The following is a 23904-nucleotide window of genomic DNA, read 5'->3' as shown; positions in this document are numbered from 1 at the left end:
GCAGTAATAGTGTCTATAGTGTCTGGTTCGTATATTGACTCTCGTATGGGTAAAACCGCTTTTCGTTAGCGGTAATAAAATATTAGAGCTGTCTTCGTTTTGTGAAAAGCTATGATACACGGAAGTGCTTGTTCACGTTGGCCAGTGACCTTCAGACAAAATCAGTACAATACAAGCGTTCTTTGCCAAGGCATCTGAAGCTCCATTAAAGCGCACATCAAAGACTATCCCATGAATGTATTAAACTACTGAGGACTACTAACACACAACCCCCATATGAGCAGCAAATCATAGAAAGCACTCGTCAATGTTAATACACTATAGGATGTAACAAACATCTATGGGTACTTATTTACAGATATAAGAACAGAACAAATTGAGTGTTACAGCATAAACGTTCATCACTAGCAATCGAGTTGACCCATTACTGACTTAGGTTGATTCCTGTGGGATTTATCGAGGATGATACGCAGCATTCTTCCAATCGCCTACTCTATCACAGACACAAAGCTCATAGTTGTCATTATTGTATCTGCTTTGCCTCGTATGTGATTATAAAGCCAAATATGCAAAGCTCGTTGAGTAACAGCGAAAAGGGACAAATATAGATATGTCATTATTTAAATATGCAGATACCTCAGAATTTCAAGCAACGGATGTCTGTAGGGCGAAATGATGAAGTGGAGATGATAGCATTAAGCAAATATTAAATACTGTAAATGGCAGAGTGAATGGCAAGAGGTGTAGTGAAGAGCAAGAGGTTGAGTTACAAGTAAGAGGTTAAGTTAGATGGAAGAGGTTGAGTGAGAGGCTAGAAGGTGAGTGAGAGGCTAGAGGTTGAGTTACAGGTGGGAGGTTGAGAGAATGGCTAGAGGTTGAGTGAATGGCTAGAGGTTGAGTGAATGGCTAGAGGATGAGTGAATGGCTAGAGGTTGAGTGAGAGGCAAAAGGTTGAGTGACAGACAAGAGGTTGAGTGACAGACAAGAGGTACTGTACAATGTGGCAGGAGGCACGCTCAGATGCAGAAGGCAGGGTGAGAGGAGCGTGAGGTATGAGGCAGAGTTAAAAGGGTAGAGAGGAGACATGGCGAATAAGCCAGAAAATTGAATGAAAGGACAAGAGTAGAATCGGAAGCGAGAAGTTGAGTGAGAAGCGAGAGTTAGAATCAGAAGCTAGAGGCAAGCAAGGAACTAATTCAGAATCAATGGGCAGAGATAGAGGCTAGAACCATGGAGTGAGAAGCTAAAGTAAAGCCAGAGGCAAGAGGAACAGAGCCATGAGACTGACTGAGAGGAAGGAAGCAGAGGCACGAGAATGAGAATCAGAAAGTAGAAAGATTGTGGTAAAGTGAGAGGCAAATGGCAGAATGATATGCTAAAGGTAACTAGAGAGGATGGTCAGAGAGCATAGCAAATGTGAGCCAGTCTTTGACTTTTCAACAGCATGCACCAAAATTAAGTTACTTCTTCCCTCCTTTCCACACAATTTAGGTACGAAATTTGATCCAGATCGCATCAGACATTCATGAGCTAACGATCGATGTACCTTGAACTTTCACTTTGACCAGTGACATTTGACTTTGACCTTTGTTCAATATGCACCAAAATCGAATCATTTCCTCACATACTCACTGACAATCCATAACCCCTTTCAGTTTAATCAGACTGGGATTTATGAGACAAAGCCAGAACCTGAACATTTACCCTGATCCATGACCCTTGCTCTTTACATTCCTGTACATCAAAATCGAATAAGTTCTTCCCACATTCATCCACAATATTTGTGATGATTATCAGCCGAGCTGGATCAGACACTGATGAAAAAAGTTATCAACTGTTTATTCACACACACACACACACACACACACACACACTCTCTCTCTCTCTCTCTCTCTCTCTCTCTCTCTTCCGAGCGCAATAGCTACGTTCTCGATGTTACTGATGAAGAAGTAGCTGTATTTGTGTGTAGCGGTATCGGTAGCCAGGCAGTGATAGGTGGACGTAACTCACCTGCGCAGCAGATTGAGGTCATTGGGTCCCCTCGCTCCTGACTGTGCGCGATGTAGTGCTTCCTGCAGCTGAGGGCACTGCTGGATACTGATACACCACCCCGCCTGGCCATCGTGGGTCCGACAGCCTGCATCAGCAACACAAGGTTACGAAGGAACTGATGTATAGGCAGCAGATTCTCTGTCTTCAGTCAGCGTTCAGGCACGTTTAGTTCAACTAATATTACATTTCCTACATCTATTCATCTATTACCATTCTTCAAAAAATCGTATTTAGAGCACTTTTGAAATGCCAGAATGAATTTAACATATAGTAAGTGAGTATTAAAACAACTTGACATATTCAAATAGCAACATTTTTATGACGTAATTTAAGGATATTAGAAATACTGAACCAGTCTCAGTAACTTATTTTAATAAAGAATGAGTAAAATAAGACTTCCTTGACGTTTCCCTTACCATCACAACACTAATACTAGCCTCGTTGTTTCCTGTATGCAGAGTAATAGGTTGGGGTAAACCGCCCTCAGACCATCTGACTGAGGAATGACAAGGCATTATTATGTTTACTTTATTCTTACATATCGAAAATCTCATCGTGTAGTACTTTGGCTGAAACAGAGTGACCTCACAAAAATGGTGGGAAATTTTTTTTTTTTCTCTCTCTCTCTCTCTCTCTCTCTCACACACACACACACACACACACACACACACACACACACACACAGATAGATAAGTGTGTACCGGTATATATGCATATATATGCATATACAGGGTGTCCCGGGAGTTAAGCCCAAAACTTTGGGAATTGATAGATGAGGGAATTATAAGCAAATAATGTTATATGAACATGTGTCCGAATTTCAACAGTTACGCAGCTACAATTACTGATGACCTTATGGGCGAATTATGAAGGAGACCATTTGCACCCATAAGGTCATCAGTAATTGCAGCTCCGTAACAATTGAGATTTGGACACATGTTCATTAACATTTTTTGCTTAGAATTCCATCATCTATCAATTCCCAAAGTTTTGGGCTTAATTCCCGGGACACCCTGTATATAATTTATTTATGTTTATTTATGCATATACGTATGTGTGGATGTAGGTGGACAGCCATGCATTGACAGATGTATGATCCGTCATTTACTTACTCTTTTGGCCACAGACGACTGCCCCTAACCCGGCCATCACTAACAACCACCCGCAGGCCATCAAACTCTTCATCACCTGCAAGTAACAATATAATTATTAATACACTCAGGTCCCAGTAATTTACTTCCAGGTAACTAATATCATCTGCTTTTAGCAGAAATATATGTTACTTGAGTTTTCCGGACCCTGAGGGGGTTGGTAGTGACACTGCTGTGTATATAGCGTGTGTGGCTCTCTCAGCTGAATAAAATGGCCTGCCTTTAAGTAGAATAAAATGCACCAACCAATAAAAGCATAACCTTTTCACCACAGGGATGGTTTTTTTGTTCCAATCCTGCTATTTCCCGTCAGTTTTTTGCCTTATAGAAAAACCATACATAATCAAAGGATTAAAGAAGTTTTAGTGGAGACTCATAAATATGTAGGTATAGTTGTGGCACTCGATATCCCCGGGCATATTTGAACGTTGATTCAGAGTTAAGAAATAGTTTGGTTGTAATCAGGGTAGAAAGAAAATGCGAATATCATCAGGTATAACCAGAAATAATACCAAAGTGCTGCAAAAACTCTGAATGTATTTTGGAGAATTTTTGAAAAACTTTGGTGGCATGGTTTTTGATGAGTGAAATCGTCTGCAATTAGTAAGAACATGAAAGTGTGATAATCTATGAGTATGAAGCTTAAACGTTAACAAATTTCGGTATAATGTTTTATATATATATATATATATATATATATATATATATATATATATATATATACATAAAATTAGGGTGCAGGTGGCTAATATTAACGACGTATAGAGCCAGTTCAGCACAAATAACGGCTACATGTAAGTTGCATATTCGTCAGAAGATCGTCTTCGGCGAACCCCTCTGTTTACTTTGCGATTGGCACGTAATTTTTCGGTTCTACGTATCCTGGACTGTTTTTGGGGACAAAAACCAAGCGCCCCAAGACGCGCTTCGAATCCCAAGCTCCAGCTTGGACGACAAAAATACGCCTCAGATGAAGGCGTCTGTGTGTGTGTGTGTGTGTGTGTGTAATTCACCGGGTCGGTCAGGATCACCTGATGGTCGTGATCGTCAGCTTTTACCCTCCCGGAAGGGAGCTGAGAGCTCATATAGTCCGATCTAAGGGCAAGGCTGTGACCTTCACACACGCAAACACCCGTCCCCTTGCTCCAGGGGGACAGTAACCACCCACTTTGTCAGTGAAACTTATCGCAACCTGAGCGAGGCGCGAACTCCTGTCCACCAGTTGGCAGGCGAGAGCGTTACCACTGCACCAGCGAGCGGTGTGTGTGTGTGTGTGTGTGTGTGTGTGTGTGTGTTTCCTCTCCCCTCTCTGCCTCCTACCTCTCTACCTTTTTCCCTCTACCTCTTTCCCTCTCAGTTCCTCCCCTTCTTACTTCGTCCCTCTCTTCCCCTTTCCTCCCCACCTCTTCCCCTCATATCTTGCCCCTCGCTACCTATTCCCTCTGTCTCTAATCCTCTCCTTTCTCACTGCTTTGCTCGATCTCCAGTTTATGCCATTCTTGCTAAACTCTATCGCCAGTCTCCAACTCTTTCAAAGGCTTTTCATATTCCCTCACTTAAAAGTACGTTCCTTTCCACATTTTAATCGACCTTTTGGTGTACGTGAAAATATCTTATATAATCATTGTAAGTCTTTTCTGCCTACCTTTACAATGAGATTCTGTACAGACACCACAGTAGCCTGCAAGTTCAAACACTCTAGGGAATTATCACGCTAAATGTTACTAAAGATAAAGTAAAAATGCGACAGCAGACGTGAAGTAGCAAACACATGGTGAAAGCCTAATAGTTTTCAAGTTAACACAGCAAGGAAATGAGAGAACGGCAAACGAGTTCATACTGGACGCAAGGTTTTCATAGTTCACCCACTCCTTCACCCACTCATAATAAGAAAATAAAAGGAATGTCTGCCTAGGGTGAGATGGGTATTATAATATGCCGATTTCTCAAACACGATGGCTCTACTCATATTGCATCCCAGAATGTAATACCTTGTATCCTGCCGTTTTATGTAAATATTGGAGTAATGCGAAATATTAAAGGCACTGCAATATTTGTGTTATCATAACAAGGTACCTCATAGATCACAAAGCTTCGTCCCATGTCACAGATTTTAGGGTCCTTAATGGTGCGTTATAATTTTTTCTTGCTATATAAAAATATTATATATATAGATAGAATTTAATTCATCGGCATTGAAGAATTTGGATATCGATGTGAGAAAGGAATAAAGGAAAACAGTTCCCTAGATGCAGAAACTACAGGAAAAAATACAAAACCAAACTAAAAAATTTCAATAAAAAGAAGGAGATTCAATTCAAGGATATGAACCCTGGCTCCTATGACTCCCAGGTGGCCGTTCTGTCCATCTTGATCACACCGTCTTAGAGGCTGAGTAAGCACATCAACAGTTTTTAATTTAGCATCGCTGGTGATTCAGACTGGTGCAGAGTTCTGTTGTTATCTATGAGCACCGTGCTTTGATAGTACATGTTGATAAGTGTAGAATGAACCTTGTTGTTGAGAGGGAAAGTGACTATCAGTATTATCTGGTAGTGAATGGAGAGATCTGAATCAGTGAGGGAGTTTTGATAACCTGGTGCAGTAATAGGAAAGAGTTAAATGTGCAGACTAAATGTAACGTAGATTTATACGAAGAAGGAAAGTGGCTGAACCTTTAAGGGCCTTGGTAGTAGTAGTAGTAGTTGTTCCCTAGGCAGTCTGGCCAAACAGCCCCGAGTCCCTTAGGAAGGCCATGGCTGAGACCGGGTTTTCCCACAGAGCTCTCAACGAGTGTATGTTGCGTTGTTGGCGTAGGTGATTGTGTGCAAAGCAGTCTTCCATAATGTGCTTAATAGTATGGGGTGCTGTGTTGCATCCTGGACAGGCATCAGCGACGGAGTCATCCAGCCTCTTCTGGTAGCTTAAGAGGGCTGGATGGTGCCCACATCTCAGCCTGGCCAGGTGGACCCTGTCCTCACGAGGAAGATAGGATTCAGAAGGGTGGATGTCAGGAGGCCGTGCATGCAGCTGTGTGTTGTCTTTAAGTGATTGAATGGAGTGGCGAGTGATCTGAGTGTGGATTTGCTTCTGGAAGCTGGTCTGAGGTGGGCGAGCGGGGATAGATGACAGTATTTGTGTATGGTATCGTGTGCTGGGTGTTGTTTTGATGTTCCTTGGTGTGGGTGGATGTGCTGCCATGTACTGTAGTGGATGTTGTGGGTTTGTGGAGGCTGCAGCAAGAAACTGGGTGCCTCTCATGTCTAGGTGATCCTTGGCCTTGAGGACTTTGGTTTCTTGATGTAGGTGGTCTGTGGGTGTAGTAGCTGTGCAGCCTGTGATTATTTTTAGGGCCTTGTTCTGTATGGTCTGTAGAGTGTTGTAATGTGTTTTGGTCAGGTTAGAAGCCCAGGCAGGGTTTCCATAATTCATCACTGAACGTATGTATTGTTTGTATACTGTGGTGGTGGTTTCTTTGTTGTGTCCGAATGTTGTATGGGCAAGTGACCTCAAACCATTGAGTCTTGGTGTTATTTTATTTTTAATGTTTGTGATGTGTTGTTTGAATGACATTGATGTATTGTATGTTACACCAAGGATTTTGGGTGTGTGTGTGTGTGGTAATGGAGTGTTGTTTATGGTGAGGTTTGGGTTGTGACTGTGTTCTGCTGTCCAGTTTGTGAGAAGAGTAACTGTAGATTTGGCTGGGGCTATTTTGAGCCTTTTTGTGGTGAACCATTCGTGTAGTGTGTTGAGGTAAGGTTAAATGATGTGTGCAGCTGTGTTTGAGTTTTGGTGTGTACATGTGTTATATCATCTGCATAGGAAGCTATGTGTATCTGTGGTGTGTGGGGTGTGGGTATGTCGTGCATGTATAGATTAAAGAGTGTAGGGGACAAAACAGATCCTTGGGGGACGCAGTTTGTGAAGTTTCTGATGTTAGAAGACTGACCGGCAAATGTTACGTGTGCACATCTGCCTGCTAAGTAGTTTGCCAGCCATCTTTTTGTGTTATTGTGCATGTTTGTGTTGAGTATTTTGTTTGTGAGGTTGTGGCGGGGGATGGCATCAAAAGCTTTGCTAATGTCTAGTGTGGCTAGGAGTGTTCTGTGTGGTGGCCTAGCTGAATTCATGCCATCGAAAACTCTCTATGTAAGGTCTGTAAGAAGGGTGTTCGTGGAGTGTAGTGGCCTAAAGCCATGTTGTGACTGGACTAGGGGAATGTGAGGTGTGACTAGTCGTAGTATCAGTCGTTCAGTGACTTTAGAGGGGGTGCAGAGGAGTGTGATGGGGCGATGTGAGAAGGGTAACGTGGGGTCTTTGTTGGGTTTAGGGATAGTGATGATATTGCCATGCTTCCAGATGTTGGGTATTATGTTGTGTGAGTAGCTGTAGTTTGATATATTGATGAGTGCTTGTATGTCTTGTTGTCCTTGATGTTTAAGGTGAAAGTTGCTTATGTTGTCTGGTCCACAGGCAGATGAGTGCTTGAGGTTGTTAATGTGCTTCGTCTGGTTGTAAGTGAAAGGTGCGTAGTCTGGGTCTGTGGGGAACTGTCTTACGTCTCATGATACGTCGGTCTTCCGGATGGGGGTTAGATGGTTGACTTGTGAAAAGTGATTGATGAGAGTGTTTGCTTGTTGTTTGTTTGAGAGTATGGTGTCTGTTGTTGTGATGGCAGCGTGCGATTGTGTGGTGTTGCTGTTGGAAAGTGTGATGCTGTTTAGTGTTTTGTAGAGTTTGCTGATGTTTGTTTTGTGGTCAAATGTTTGGAGGTAATTTTTCCAGTTTAGTGTTTGCTGTTCTGATATTTTACAGTTTATTTGAGTGTTGAGTTCTTGTATTTGTTGTATGGTGTCTTGTGTATGGGGTGTTGGGGAGTGTCGCAGTGTGTCCCGTTGTCTGATGAGGCCTTGAATTTCTGGTGTGAAGTTGGGGTTGTGTCTCTTTCTGTTGCCTCTAGAGATGTGTCTTTTGTCTGTGTTTTGTATAATTGTATTGAAAGTGTGCACAGCGGTGTTGATGTTTGTGATGGGTGTACTGTTTAGTGTTTCGAAATGTTGTTCTGTTTCAGTTACAAAGGCCTCCCAGTTGGCTCACTTATAATTAGTGTATGTGTGTTTGTGGCCAGCTGGGGTGATTCTGGTTTTGGTAGTGATGATGATTGGGAGGTGATCAGAACCTAAGGTTTTGACCACTCTCCATGATGTAGTGGGAGCGAGGTTTGGGGAGCAGAAGGTGATGTCTGGAGATGATGGGAGGAAGAGGGCTTGGTGTGGGATATGGGTATGTTGGTATAGACTGTTTAGTATGAAAAGATGATCTGTCTGGGATTGTAGTACCAGCCCTCTGTCAGGGTTGTTGACATGACAGGCCGACGACTTGGCGTTGAAATCACCACCCAGGATGGTGTTGGGTATGTTAGTGATGTGGTGTATCTGTGGAGAGTAATTATGTGGTACTGAGGGGGACGATTGGGGGTTAATGTATGTGTTAGCGATTGTTATCTGTGATTTGTTACCAGTGCGTATTTTAATTGATTGTATTTCTGTTGTTGTGTCATGTGGGGGAGAAGTGACTTTGTGTGTGCACTGGTATCTGCAAAGTTGATGGATTTGTGTTCCAGGGTGATGAGTCCATCGCCACCGCCGTCGGCCCGGTCTTGTCGAATGGTGGTGAAGTTATGAAATGTCGGTGTTTTCTGTGCTCTGTGTAGTTTTGTTTCTTGTAAGATGGCAATGTATATGTTCTGTTGTTTGATGAATTGTGTGAGTTCATGTATTTTGGTGTTTATCCCATCTATGTTTAACTGAAGAATGTTTATGTTGTGTGTGCGATGTGTGTTGGCTGCTGCAGCACGGGGGGGTGGTGGTGTGGGTGGAGGGGAAGGGGTAGGAGGAGGTTGTTGATGGAGGTAAAGGTTGAGGTGGATTAGGATGGGTTGGAATGGGAGGAGTTGGGGGACTGGATGGTGTGGGAAGGGTCAATGGGTTTGGGTGTTGAGGTGTAAAGGAACTAGGAGTAGGATTGGAAGGGGGGTTGATGGGTGGGGGTAAGGAGCATAAGGAGCAGGTCCAGGTGTTTGTGTAATGTTTCCTGGATGCAAGTGTTGTGCAGGTGTAACGGGTCCAGTTCTTGCAGGAGTTGCACTGAACTGAACCTTTTGTCTGTCGGCTCGACGAGATAGGTTTTGAGCATGTTCGAGATATGTACTGTATTTGTTGGTGGGTCCTGGATTGCTTCCAATGTCCCCGGCTAGAAGAAGTCGTCGAGAAATGACAGCCGGGGAGTCATTTCTTGGTGTAGAAAAAACTTTGTTGTTGTGTGTGTTGTTTTGGGAGATGTGGTACTTGCCCGGGCGACCGAAGCCACTCCCAGGTACTCCAGCCCCGTGAGGGTCCGGGGGGGTTTCCGGTGGTTTGGCCCCCATGCTGTCCTCCTCTTCTCTTCGACAGCCTTTGGGGGATAGACCCACGGCGAAGACGCCACCGCTCCAGATCCAAGGGCTTGGTTATAAGCAAAGGTGTGCATGTAGAGGCTGCAAGAGGACTGCATGAAGGTGTTTTAGTGCCCACATTAACATATGGGTGTGAAACTTTGGTTTGATATTGGAACGAAAACTCAAGAGCAACAGTAATGGAAATGGGATCTCTGAGGTGTGTGTGTGTGTGTGTGTGTGTGTGTGTGTGTGTGTGTGTGTGTGTGTGTGTGTGTGTGTGTGTGTGTGTGTGTGTGTGTGTGTGTGTGTGTGTGTGTGTGTGTGTGTGTGTGTGTGTGTGTGTGTGTGTGTGTGTGTGTGTGTAGATTTCGAAAAATGGATTTGACAGGATATGATGTGACTGCAGCGAGATGTGGAGTAATGAAGTCTGTTGACACCAGGCTGAAGAGAATCTTTCGATGACTGAAAATGATACATGTAGGTGAATATGAAGATGGGAGAAGGCGTGACAGACCATCAAGGATGTTGAGACACAAGGAAAAGGAGTGTGTAATAAAATGGGGTACCCAAGATAATGAGACTCGGGAACTGTCAGGCGATGGAGTTGGTGTGTTGAGCTCTGTAAGGAGGAGAAAATGTGTGCTTGGCACAGCTTCTTTTTACTTGACTGCTGTCGATGAACTTGTCTTTTTTTTTAAAGGAAATATGAAATTCATCTATATGGAAGAAAAATGTATTGATCCTTTTTTAGAGTGAGATATGATTCTACTGTAGGCGCTTGAACGGTAAGTGATGGACTGTGTGACACATCTTGATGGCTATGCTGTTGATAAGCTCTGCAAGTATAAATCTATTTCCCTTGCTTCCTGGACCCGATATCATCTCATTTGTGGGTGGGAAATTATAGGCGAGATGATGAAGGTGATGGTGATGATAGAATCGTCAATCGCTTGCCAAAACAGACACACACACACACACACACACACACACACACACACACACACACACTTCAACTTGAAAGGGTTAAATCAACGATATGAAACAATTTTGGAAGTCAGTGGGAAAGGGAAATAAAGGAAAATGAGAAAAATGGGGAAAAAGTGATACCATATTAGTAAAAAGAAACAGAAAAAAAAAAGACGGCGCCGTATGTGATACAAAACTGGGCTCCTATGACTCACGGGCTATTATTCCACCAGTCCTGATCACACCGTCTTTAGGACCAAACTTCAGGTTACTCTATTAGTCTTAAAAATCATCTCTTGTACCAAAAAAGTTCTAGACAAACTCCGCTAACATTTCAGTCCGAGGATATCATTGTGAAAGTGACCAAAATAATTATCTATCACAAGCGAGAATAAAATAAAAAAGGAAAAAAAAGCACGGCATTGGTTTCAAGCAGGTGACGAGCGAGAGCGAAGCCCTCGCCAGTCTCTCAAGTAGTGGCATTTTCTTGCATATGAGCTGCTTGACCAGGCCCGGTCCAACTTGGCCGGACCGTAACGCTGTTCAGAAACATATAACTCAGCAACCACAGAGCCGATCACTGCGTGGTTTGCACCATATCATAGCCCAGTTCTTTAAGATTTGTTTTTTGACAGGTTTCAAGACACCCAGGCGGTGCACGTGTCACGTGACACGCGCCAAGTGCAGCATGTCGATAATCTTCAAAAGAGGGCCACAGGCCAGACATTTTGTCAAAGTTGGTAGGTAGATAGCCATCAGTATACTCTAGGCATCCTCAGGGTGTAAGGTGACATTTCAGTGCTTTCATGCAAGTAAAATGTCTTGTCAGCGAGGTACGAGCGAGGCCATTTAAATCTTAAAGAATTGAAATGTAGCCTTACACCCCAAGGATGGATTGAGTTTATTGATGGCTATCTACCTACTAAGTTTCATTACTTTACGACAAGCTATCTGGCATGTGGCCCTCTTTTGATGATTTTCGACATGCTGCACTTGGCGCCTGTCACGTGCCTCGTGCACCGCCGGGATGTGATGAAACCTGTCAAAAACAAATCTTAAAGATTTAGGCTATCATACGATGCAAACCATTCAGTGATCAGCCTTGTGGTTGCTGAGATATAAGCTTCTCAAAAGCGTTACGGTCGGGCCGTGTTGGGCAGGGACGGGTTGGACTGGGCTGGGTGTGGCCTCTCATTTGTGAGAAAATGCCACTACTTGACGAGAGACTTGCAAAGGACTTCGCCCTCACTCATAACAATCTAGGACATTACTCAATGGTAAAATGTTGCAGAAGGACAATCAGTGAAAATCATACGCAAAATCCTCAAGGAAGCTAAATGAAAATAAAAGTAAAAAGACGAGGTGGAGGAGACGAGAAACCGTGCTCCTGTGATGAGTATGAACCCTGGCTTCAATGACTCTCAGGGCACGATTCCACCAGTCCTGATCACGCCGTCTTAAGGACCAAACTTATTAAAGCTATCAACACTCTCAGGCTCCTATGACTCACGGCCAGATAAGTAAAATCGGGATAGCGGGAATAGAATACAGATGTTATCTGTACCATGGAAGGGTAAATGCTGACAATATTAACACTCTCAGGCTGGCATACTGAATAATAACGAAATGTTAGCATCTGGCGCTGCGTGACACTGTATGCTACATTTGTCCCGGGCATGAAAAGGTTTATTTTTACAGTATTTACCACTCCCAGTCTTTCATGCTCACTTTCAGATAACTGAGTACATATATAAATAGTTGTTAATCAGCCACTTCAACACGATGGCGGGGATATGGTTAACAGCACAGCCCTGGGAAGCCTCATTCATTTTATTTTTGCCTCCTGATGAATTTGATTTTGATGAAAGAATTTTCGAACCTGTGTGTGACCAGGATAGTCTTCTATATCTGTAGGGTTAAAGGCAACATGTTTTAACCCATTGAAAAGAAGATGAATTTTCTTAAGTTTAATAATGAGATTGTCTGGTTGCAGTATGAATAAACCAAAATGACGTCACCCAGATTGAAGGGGTTAATTTAAAATATCAGTACAGAAGAATGAAGATACAAATGAGAAGTGAAACCAAACGATTATAATTACTCAGAAACAGAAACTACCCCAAAATAACTACAAAAACGAAACAATAATATTTGTAAAATGACGGAACACCAAATAGGATATGAACGCTGGCTCCTATGACTTGTAGGCGGCCGTTCTATCCATCATGGTCACACCGTCATGGAGGATGAGTAAACACATCAACATTTTTTACAATAGCTTCACTGGCCATTACGAGATTGAAGCAGAGATCGGTTGACTATGAACTCCGTGCTTTCATAGTATATTTTGAGAAGTGTAGAAGGAACGTTGTTGTTGAGTGACTATCAGTGTTACGTGATAGTAAATGGAGAGACTTGAATTAGTAAGGGAGTTTTGGTATCCGGATGTAGTAGTAGAAAATAAACGTGCAGATGAAGTGGAAAACAGAATAGCAAAGAGAATGAAAGTGGCTGGATCTATAGGGGTCTCGGTTATACGAAAAGGTGCGAATGTGGAGGCTGCAAGAAGACTGCATGAAAGTGCTTTGGTGCCCACAGTAATATATGAGTGTGAGACTTTGGTGTGATTTTAGAACGAATACTCGAGAGCAAGAGTAGTGGAAATGGAGTTTCTAAGTAATGTGTGTGGGGTGCAAACAGTGGATAGGATAGGATAGAAAGTGATGCGACTCGAGAAAGATGTGGAGCAAAAATGTCTGTTGGCACTATGGTTGAACACTGATTGTCTGTTACGATCTTGTGGAGAAAATGGTTATAAATGTGGGAAAGAAAATGCTATATGTGACTGATTCTTAAGTTTGAAATAGGCGTGGCAGACCATCAAGACAAGAAAAATGAATGCTGTTTGTAATGAGATAGTGATGTTGATGAGGCTTGGGAACTGAGGGGCGATCGAGCTGGTGTAATTAGCAATATAAGGAGGAGAAGATGACAATGCTTAGACACCTGTTCTGACTTTGACTGTTCTCGACAGACTGCCTGTTAAACGAAATATGATCGTATACAAAGGAAACTTAAAAAAAAAAAATGTCTAGCTCATCAGTTCTCTGATGTTACAAGTGATTCTAGATGTTTGAATGATAAATGCATAAGTGTGTGGCCCATTTCGTTGGCTATGCTGTTGATTAGCTCTCCCACTGTAACTTTTCCCCCTTGCATCCTGGACCCCACCTCACCTCACCTCTGGGTGGGAAAAATAGACAAGATGATGATGGTGATGATGATGATAAAAGTATCAGTCCCTAGCTAGAACACACACACACACACACACACACACACACACACACACACACACACACACACACACACAAATGACCTCAGCTTGAAAGGTTTAAATCAGCGACATACGGGAATTAAGAATATCTAGTGGAAAGTAAAATAAAGGAAAGTGGGGAAAATAGGCAAAAAGTTGTTTCAGATAAAAAAAAGAGCTGTTAAAAAAAAAAGAAAAAAAAAAAAAGACGGGATCATCGTCGTATGAACTCGGGCTTCTATGACTCATGGACTACGATTCCACCAGTCCTGATCACACCGTCTTAAGGACCAAACTTCAGGTTACTTATTCACCTTAGAAATGATCTCTTGTACTGAAAGAGTTCGAGACAGACTCCATTATCTCCTTCAGTCCAAGGATCACATAATGGGGGATAAAATAATATTCACAAACCAAATAAATAAATAAATAAATAAATAAGTAAATACATAAATACACACATAATGGGGCCGGTAGGAAGGTCAAGCACATTTAATAGAATTTTGGATATTACTTGAAATGATGGTAAGGAAATGAAAAGATGACAAAAAAAAAAAAAAAATCACGTTCAAATGTCACAAGGATACAAAATGAATATAAAAGTAGAAAGACGGCTTGCAAAGTAATGAACCCGGGCTCCTATGACTCACTGGCCACGATTCCATCAGTCCGGATCACGCCGTCTCAAGGACCAAACATATCAAGAGCTATCAACACTCTCAGGCTCCTGTGACTCACGGCCAGATGGGTAACATCGGGATAGTGGGAATAGAATACAGAAGTTGCCTCTATTATGGAAGGGGTAATGCTGACAATATTAACACTCTCAGACTGGCATACTCACTGTTAGATCAGTATATGCCGCTTGGTGACAATGTAATGCTTCATTTGTCCCAGCCAAGAAAGGGTTAATTTCAACGATATTAACACACTCAGCCTCCCATGTTCACTTTCAGATGATTAATCACAGCAACTGACCACTTCAATACAGTGATGAGTGATGTGGTTAAAAACGAGGGTCGGGAACTTTTCTTTCTTTTCCCTTCATATTATTCATGAGATTTTTGGATGATTTATTTTCCCGATTTGTATAGAGTCTCTGTTGTATGGGGGGTCAGATGTATGGTTCTTTTTACCCCTTCAACACGGGAGATATTTTTTTAGGTTTAGTAATAAAACTGTTTGGTGGCAGTAAGACCAAACGATAATGGACAGACTCTTTAGATGTTATGATCTTAAGGAGAAATGGGGTATACGTCGGGGAGTGACAATGATATAGGTGTTTTCGTCGGAAAATGGAAGAAGGCGTGGCAGGCTTCTAATAAGTTTGGTCTTTAGACGGTGTGATCAGGACTGGTAGAATCGTGGCCTGTGAGTCATAGGAGTCCGGTGTCAAGTCTCTCCGCGCAGTCTTTTAACTTTTAATTTAATGATGTTTTCTTGTGTTTTTCCGTTTTTTTTTTTGTCAGTTTTTTTTTCATTTACTAATACCCACAATTCTGTTATGCGTGTTAGTTCTATTATCCGTCTTTTGTGTGTGTGTGTGTGTGTGTGTGTGTGTGTGTGTGTGTGTGTGTGTGTTATGTTCCTCTGTTCGTGTATATTCTTTCTGCCTTCAGTCCATTTTATTCACCTTAGAAATAGTCTCCTCTACTGAAAGAGTTCCAAACAGACTCCATTAGCCCTTCAGTCCAAGGACATCATAATCAATCCAAGTAAAACTTTATCTATCCCCGCCGGAATGAGAAAACAGGGGGGAAAATTGGTTGGATGGAAGTAAAACACGTTTCATGGAATTTAAGATTTTAGTAATCGTAAAAATATGGAAATGAAATGGCAGTAAAAATAAGTAGAAAATCAAATGCAAATATCAGAAGGAAACAAAATGAGATTTCAAGTAAAAAGACCGCGGTGCCTAAAGTGAACCCGGGCTCCTATGACTCATAGGCCACGATTCCACCAGTCCTGATCACGCCGTCTTAAGGACCAAACCTATTAACAACTATCGACACTCTCAGGCTCCTATGACTCACGGCCAGATGAGCGCAATCGGGTTAGCAGGAAGAGAATACAGAAGGTATCTCTACCATGGAAGGGTAAGTGCTGACAATATTAAAACTCTCAGACTTGCATGCTCACTATTAACAAACAATAGCATCTGGCGCTAGGTGACGCTCTGTAGCTACTGAGTTTGTCATGAAAGGGTTAATTTTTACAGTATTAACACTCTCAGCCTCCCATGGTCACTCATGTAAGTAAACAAGGGAAGTAATGAATTAACCACCTCAACACGATGACGAATTTTGTGGGTAACAACGCAGCCCGGGAAGGTCTTTTTTCATTTTTCCCTCTCCTAATTATTTGTTTTGTTTTGTTTAGAGTCGAAGGAATTGTCAAACGTTTGTGTGGTTAGGGTAGATTATTTGATTTGTAGGCGTTCAATGCAGCCTTCTTACATTCTCGTCAAAACAAGACGTCTTTCTTAAAATTCATCCCAAGTTTCTCGGGTGATAGAAAGAATAAACCAAAATGTTGACCCGCGGATTCAAGGGGTTAATTTAAAGCATCCATGTAGAAGAAAGAGTATATCAGAGAAAGAAAAAAAAACTATTTGAAAATATTTCACTAGAGGCAGAAAAAAACTATAAATGGGAATTAAAAATACCGGTAAAAAGACGGACAAGCAAGTAGGAGGGATATGAACCCAAGCTCCTATGATTCCCAGGCGGCCGTTCTATCCATCCTGATCACACCGTCTTAGAGGATGAGTACGCAAATCGGTAGTTCTTAATTTTGGATCCACAGTGATTCAGGGGTTGGCGAAGAGTTCTATTGATATCTGTTAACGCCGTAACTGGAGAGTATATGTTGATAAGTGTGCAATGAACGTTGTTGTTGACAGGGAAAGTGACTATTAGTGTTATCTGGTAGTGAATGAAGAGAGACGAACTAGTGATGGAATCTTGGTACATGGGTGAAGAAACAGAGAAACAGTTAAAGGTGCAGAGCAAGTGGAAAGTAGAACAGAAGAAGGAAAGAGGTTGAGATACAAGGGCCTTGGATATAAGCAGAGGTGTGAATGTTGAGACGGCAAGAGAATTATATGAAGGTTTTTTAGTACCCATAGTAACATATGGATGTGAGACTTTGGTGTTATATTAGAACAAAAACTCAAGAGCAAGAACAGTGGAAATGGGGCTTTCGAAATGTGTGTGTGGAGTGCAAAGCGTGGATAGGAGAGAGAATGGTCTAATTCTACAGAGACGTGGAGTAATGAAGTATGTTAACACTGGGCTGAACAAAATCTTTAGATGTTATGGTCTGATGAAGAAAATGAGTATTTGAGGAATGAAAATGATGTTAGTGAGTGAATATGATGAGGGCAGAAAGCGTAGCAAACCATTAAGAGAGTTGATAGTCAGGGAAAATGAGTGGGTAATAAAAGGAGAATATGAATTTGAGAAGGCCAGGGACCTGACAAGCAATCAAGTTGGTCTGATGAGATATTAAAGAACGGGAACATGACAATACTTAGAACTCCTTTTATTAACTTAATTGTTGTCCATGGACTGACCTGTGAGAGAAAAGTGAAGCTAATTTATAAAAAATAAAATAAATAAACAAAAAATATATACATGCAGATAATTCCTGTGAGGTGAGCGATGATTCTAGGTGTTTGAATAGTAGATGAATGCGTTTGTGTGTGTGTGTGTGTCCCATTGTATTGGCTATAGTGCTGATTTGCTTTCCCACTATAACTTTCTCTCTTGCTGCCTAGATCCTATCTCACCTCATCTTTGGGTAGCAAGAGGAGGTGGTGATGATGATAAAATTAATCACTAGCCGGCTCACACACACACACACACACACACACACACACACACACACACACACACACACACACACACACACACACACACACACACACACACACACACACACACACACACACACACACACACGCACGCACGCACGCACAGTAGAGGCAAGAATGTTCTGGAAAAAAAACAAAGCTGGGTCGACTATAAACACCAAAAAAATTAGAGCTGCTAAATACTTCACCTGCCCGCCCATCCATCCATCCATCCCATCCATCCATCCCTTATGAACCAATATATCTACCCCCATTCACCTACCCACTGATCCATCCATTCATCCATCCATCCATCCATTCTCATCTACCCTTTATTCACCACCACCAACTGATTCATCTATTACTCCACCTACCTCCCGTGCAGCAATACCTTATATATACTCCCTTCTCACACACACATCCATCCACCCTTCCACCTGTCGCTCATCCACCAATGGATGCAGCTCCTTGTCACTCCCATTTCCATCCATCCATCCACCTACCGCTCATCAGACAATCCATCCATCAATTCTCACTCACAGATTCATTCATCCATCCACCCACCCCTCATCCACCAATCCATTATGCCCATTCTCACACACACATCCATCCATCCATCCATTCTTCGCTATGTTGACGCCTTTTTTATGTTAATCTTGTTGCTTCAAATCACTTTATTCAACTTGGAAATGGTCTCCCGCACTGACAGAGTTTGAGTCAGGCTAACAGTTTCAGCCCAAGGACGTCCTTATTATTCCCATTAAAATTATTTATCACCCAGCAGGATAACACACACACACACACACACACACACACACACACACACACACACACACACACACACACGATTTAGACGTGAAAGCGTACATAGATGATATAAAAGAACTTTTGATGTCAGGTTGAGAGAAAAAGGAAATGGGGGAAATTGGTAAAAAGTGGATTGATGAGCAACTGATACTAGAAATACTACTACTAATAATAGAATATGACGGCACTGTATGTGACACAAATCTTGGGCTCCTATGACTCACGGGCTACCAGTCCACCAGTCCTGATCAAAACGACTTCAGGACCAAGCCTCAGGTTATTTTATTCACCTTAGAAATTATCTCTTGTATTGAAAATTCGAAATATACTCCATTAACCATTCTGTCCAAGGATATCATAATAGTGGTAAACAAAAAACATTTCTGTCACAAACCAAAAAGAAGAAAAAAAGGGGGAGTGGCTTCTGTTGGAAGGCAGTAAAACGTTGTTGAATTTAGGATATTATTAATAGAAAAAATAAATAAACGAAAAAGTGGTACAAGTAAAAATAAAGCCAGATACAAATACCACAACGAAAAAATTAAAAATAAAATGACAGGCAGCTAAATGATGAACCCGGGCTCCTATGACTCACAGGCCATGATTGCACCAGTCCTGATCACGCCGTCTTAAGGACCAAAGGTATTAAGAGCTATCAACACTCTCAGGCTCCTATGACTCACGGCCAGATGAATAAAATCGGGATAGTCGGAATGATACAGAAGTTACGTCTACCATGGAAGGGTTAATGTTGACATTATTAACACCCTCAGGCTGGCATACTCACTATTGGCTAAATATTAGCATTTGGCAGTAGGTGATACAGTATCTTACTTTTGTCCCGGCCATGAAAGGGCTAATTTTTACGGTACCAACACTATTAGCCTCCCATGCTCATTCTCAGATGACTAAACACAGCAACAGTTTTTACAACGACGTCAACACAATGACGATGATGTGGTTAATAGCGCACACCCTGCACGTCTTTCTCATTTTTACCGACTCATGATATATATATTTTTTTTTTTACATTTGGATAGAATTTTCGGAATGTGTGTGGTCAATCGAATAGATTTCTTTTATCCCCCTTCAACACGAGAGGCCTTTCTTAAGCTGAACACAATTGTTTGATACCAGTAATAATAAAAAAAAAAAATACATCACCAGGATTTACAGGGTTAATTTAATTCATGAATGAAAGACTGACTAAGAGGGGGTATGTTAGTGAGGTGTAGAGAGGGAGAGGGAGGGGTAGACCGAGGATGAGGTGGAGGGATGGAGTTGAGAGGTATATGAGGGAGGGGGGAGTGAGTTGTGGAGAGGGTAGTCAAATGGTTGGTGACACAGCGACTTGGAGGCGTTTTGTCTGCAGCCACCCTTTGTGGGATTAGGGCATCGGGCTATAGATAGATAGATAGAATTTAATTCATCGGCATTGAAGAATTTGGATACCGATGTGAGAAAGGAATAAAGGAAAACAGTTCCCTAGATGCAGAAACTACAGGAAAAAATACAAAACCAAACTAAAAAATTTCAATAAAAAGAAGGAGATTCAATTCCAGGATATGAACCCTGGCTCCTATGACTCCCAGGTGGCCGTTCTGTCCATCTTGATCTCACCGTCTTAGAGGCTGAGTAAGCACATCAACAGTTTTTAATTTAGCATCGCTGGTGATTCAGACTGGTGCAGAGTTCTGTTGTTATCTATGAGCACCGTGCTTTGATAGTACATGTTGATAAGTGTAGAATGAACGTTGTTGTTGAGAGGGAAAGTGACTATCAGTATTATCAGGTAGTGAATGGAGAGATCTGAATCAGTGAGGGAGTTTTGATAACCTGATGCAGTAACAGGAAAGAGTTAAATGTGCAGACTAAATGTAACGTAGATTTATACGAAGAATGAAAGTGGCTGAACCTTTAAGGGCCTTGGTAGTAGTAGTAGTAGTTGTTCCCTAGGCAGTCTGGCCGAACAGCCCCGAGTCCCTTAGGAAGGCCATGGCTGAGACCGGGTTTTCCCACAGAGCTCTCAACGAGTGTATGTTGTGTTGTTGACGTAGGTGATTGTGTGCAAAGCAGTCTTCCATAATGTGCTTAATAGTATGGGGTGCTGTGTTGCATCCTGGACAGGCATCAGCGACGGAGTCATCCAGCCTCTTCTGGTAGCTTAAGAGGGCTGGATGGTGCCCACATCTCAGCCTGGCCAGGTGGACCCTGTCCTCACGAGGAAGATAGGATTCAGAAGGGTGGATGTCAGGAGGCCGTGCATGCAGCTGTGTGTTGTCTTTAAGTGATTGAATGGAGTGGCGAGTGATCTGAGTGTGGATTTGCTTCTGGAAGCTGGTCTGAGGTGGGCGAGCGGGGATAGATGACAGTATTTGTGTATGGTATCGTGTGCTGGGTGTTGTTTTGATGTTCCTTGGTGTGGGTGGATGTGCTGCCATGTACTGTAGTGGATGTTGTGGGTTTGTGGAGGCTGCAGCAAGAAACTGGGTGCCTCTCATGTCTAGGTGATCTTTGGCCTTGAGGACTTTGGTTTCTTGATGTAGGTGGTCTGTGGGTGTAGTAGCTGTGCAGCCTGTGATTATTTTTAGGGCCTTGTTCTGTATGGTCTGTAGAGTGTTGTAATGTGTTTTGGTCAGGTTAGAAGCCCAGGCAGGGTTTCCATAATTCATCACTGAACGTATGTATTGTTTGTATACTGTGGTGGTGGTTTCTTTGTTGTGTCCGAATGTTGTATGGGCAAGTGACCTCAAACCATTGAGTCTTGGTGTTATTTTATTTTTAATGTTTGTGATGTGTTGTTTGAATGACATTGATGTATTGTATGTTACACCAAGGATTTTGGGTGTGTGTGTGTGTGGTAATGGAGTGTTGTTTATGGTGAGGTGTGGGTTGTGACTGTGTTCTGCTGTCCAGTTTGTGAGAAGAGTAACTGTAGATTTGGCTGGGGCTATTTTGAGCCTTTTTGTGGTGAACCATTCGTGTAGTGTGTTGAGGTAAGGTTGAATGATGTGTGCAGCTGTGTTTGAGTTTTGGTGTGTACATGTAAGTGTTATATCATCTGCATAGGAAGCTATGTGTATCTGTGGTGTGTGGGGTGTGGGTATGTCGTGCATGTATAGATTAAAGAGTGTAGGGGACAAAACAGATCCTTGGGGGACGCAGTTTGTGAAGTTTCTGATGTTAGAAGACTGACCGGCAAATGTTACGTGTGCACATCTGCCTGCTAAGTAGTTTGCCAGCCATCTTTTTGTGTTATTGTGCATGTTTGTGTTGAGTATTTTGTTTGTGAGGTTGTGGCGGGGGATGGCATCAAAAGCTTTGCTAATGTCTAGTGTGGCTAGGAGTGTTCTGTGTGGTGGCCTAGCTGAATTCATGCCATCAAAAACTCTCTGTGTAAGGTCTGTAAGAAGGGTGTTTGTGGAGTGTAGTGGCCTAAAGCCATGTTGTGACTGGACTAGGGGAATGTGAGGTGTGACTAGTCGTAGTATCAGTCGTTCAGTGACTTTAGAGGGGGTGCAGAGGAGTGTGATGGGGCGATGTGAGAAGGGTAACGTGGGGTCTTTGTTGGGTTTAGGGATAGTGATGATATTGCCATGCTTCCAGATGTTGGGTATTATGTTGTGTGAGTAGCTGTAGTTTGATATATTGATGAGTGCTTGTGTGTCTTGTTGTCCTTGATGTTTAAGGTGAAAGTTGCTTATGTTGTCTGGTCCACAGGCAGATGAGTGCTTGAGGTTGTTAATGATGTGCTTCGTCTGGTTGTAAGTGAAAGGTGCGTAGTCTGGGTCTGTGGGGAACTGTCTTACGTCTCATGATACGTCGGTCTTCCGGATGGGGGGTTAGATGGTTGACTTGTGAAAAGTGATTGATGAGAGTGTTTGTTTGTTGTTTGTTTGAGAGTATGGTGTCTGTTGTTGTGATGGCAGCGTGCGATTGTGTGGTGTTGCTGTTGGAAAGTGTGATGCTGTTTAGTGTTTTGTAGAGTTTGCTGATGTTTGTTTTGTGGTCAAATGTTTGGAGGTAATTTTTCCAGTTTAGTGTTTGCTGTTCTGATATTTTACAGTTTATTTGAGTGTTGAGTTCTTGTATTTGTTGTATGGTGTCTTGTGTATGGGGTGTTGGGGGAGTGTCGCAGTGTGTCCCGTTGTCTGATGAGGCCTTGAATTTCTGGTGTGAAGTTGGGGTTGTGTCTCTTTCTGTTGCCTCTAGAGATGTGTCTTTTGTCTGTGTTTTGTATAATTGTATTGAAAGTGTGCACAGCGGTGTTGATGTTTGTGATGGGTGTAATGTTTCGTGTTTTGAAATGTTGTTCTGTTTCAGTTACAAAGGCCTCCCAGTTGGCTCTCTTATAATTAGTGTATGTGTGTTTGTGGCACGCTGGGGTGATTCTGGTTTTGGTAGTGATGATGATTGGGAGGTGATCAGAACCTAAGGTTTTGACCACTCTCCATGATGTAGTGGGAGCGAAGTTTGGGGAGCAGAAGGTGATGTCTGGAGATGATGGGAGGAAGAGGGCTTGGTGTGGGATATGGGTATGTTGGTATAGACTGTTTAGTATGAAAAGATGATCTGTCTGGGATTGTAGTACCAGCCCTCTGTCTGTGTCAGGGTTGTTGACATGCCAGGCCGACGTCTTGGCGTTGAAATCACCACCCAGGATGGTGTTGGGTATGTTAGTGATGTGGTGTATCTGTGGAGAGTAATTATGTGGTACTGAGGGGGACGATTGGGGGGGAATGTATGTGTTAGCGATTGTTATGTGTGATTTGTTACCAGTGCGTATTTTAATTGATTGTATTTCTGTTGTTGTGTCATGTGGGGGGAGAAGTGACTTTGTGTGTGCACTGGTATCTGCAAAGTTGATGGATTTGTGTTCCAGGGTGATGAGTCCATCGCCACCGCCGTCGGCCCGGTCTTGTCGAATGGTGGTGAAGTTATGAAATGTCGGTGTTTTCTGTGCTCTGTGTAGTTTTGTTTCTTGTAAGATGGCAATGTATATGTTCTGTTGTTTGATGAATTGTGTGAGTTCATGTATTTTGGTGTTTATCCCATCTATGTTTAACTGAAGAATGTTTATGTTGTGTGTGCGATGTGTGTTGGCTGCTGCAGCACGGGGGAGGAGGTGGTGTGGGTGGAGGGGAAGGGGTAGGAGGAGGTTGTGATGGAGGTAAAGGTTGAGGTGGATTAGGATGGGTTGGAATGGGAGGAGTTGGGGGACTGGATGGTGTGGGAAGGGTCAATGGGTTTGGGTGTTGAGGTGTAAAGGAAGTAGGAGTAGGATTGGAAGGGGGGTTGATGGGTGGGGGTAAGGAGCATAAGG

At 42.5% G+C, this 23904-nt stretch overlaps 1 protein-coding gene across 1 annotated transcript in view; it reads right to left on the bottom strand.

Annotated features, from left to right (window-relative positions):
- Positions 1 to 23904, bottom strand: part of LOC145413669 (chymotrypsin-like elastase family member 1) — a 136531-nt gene that overhangs the window by 24769 nt on the left and 87858 nt on the right. The window contains exons 2-3 of the mRNA XM_080283325.1: positions 3194 to 3240; positions 2011 to 2137 (exon numbers count right to left, since the gene is read on the bottom strand). Coding sequence (XP_080139451.1) covers positions 2011 to 2137; positions 3194 to 3240 — 174 coding nt within the window. The remainder of the gene's footprint in view (positions 1 to 2010; positions 2138 to 3193; positions 3241 to 23904) is intronic.

The sequence above is a fragment of the Coenobita brevimanus genome, chromosome 97, assembly GCF_032717465.1.
Source record: "Coenobita brevimanus isolate Jiangsu-jjx chromosome 97, ASM3271746v2, whole genome shotgun sequence".
Taxonomy (NCBI): Eukaryota; Metazoa; Arthropoda; class Malacostraca; order Decapoda; family Coenobitidae; genus Coenobita; species Coenobita brevimanus.
This window is presented reverse-complemented; position numbering and strand designations above follow the sequence as displayed.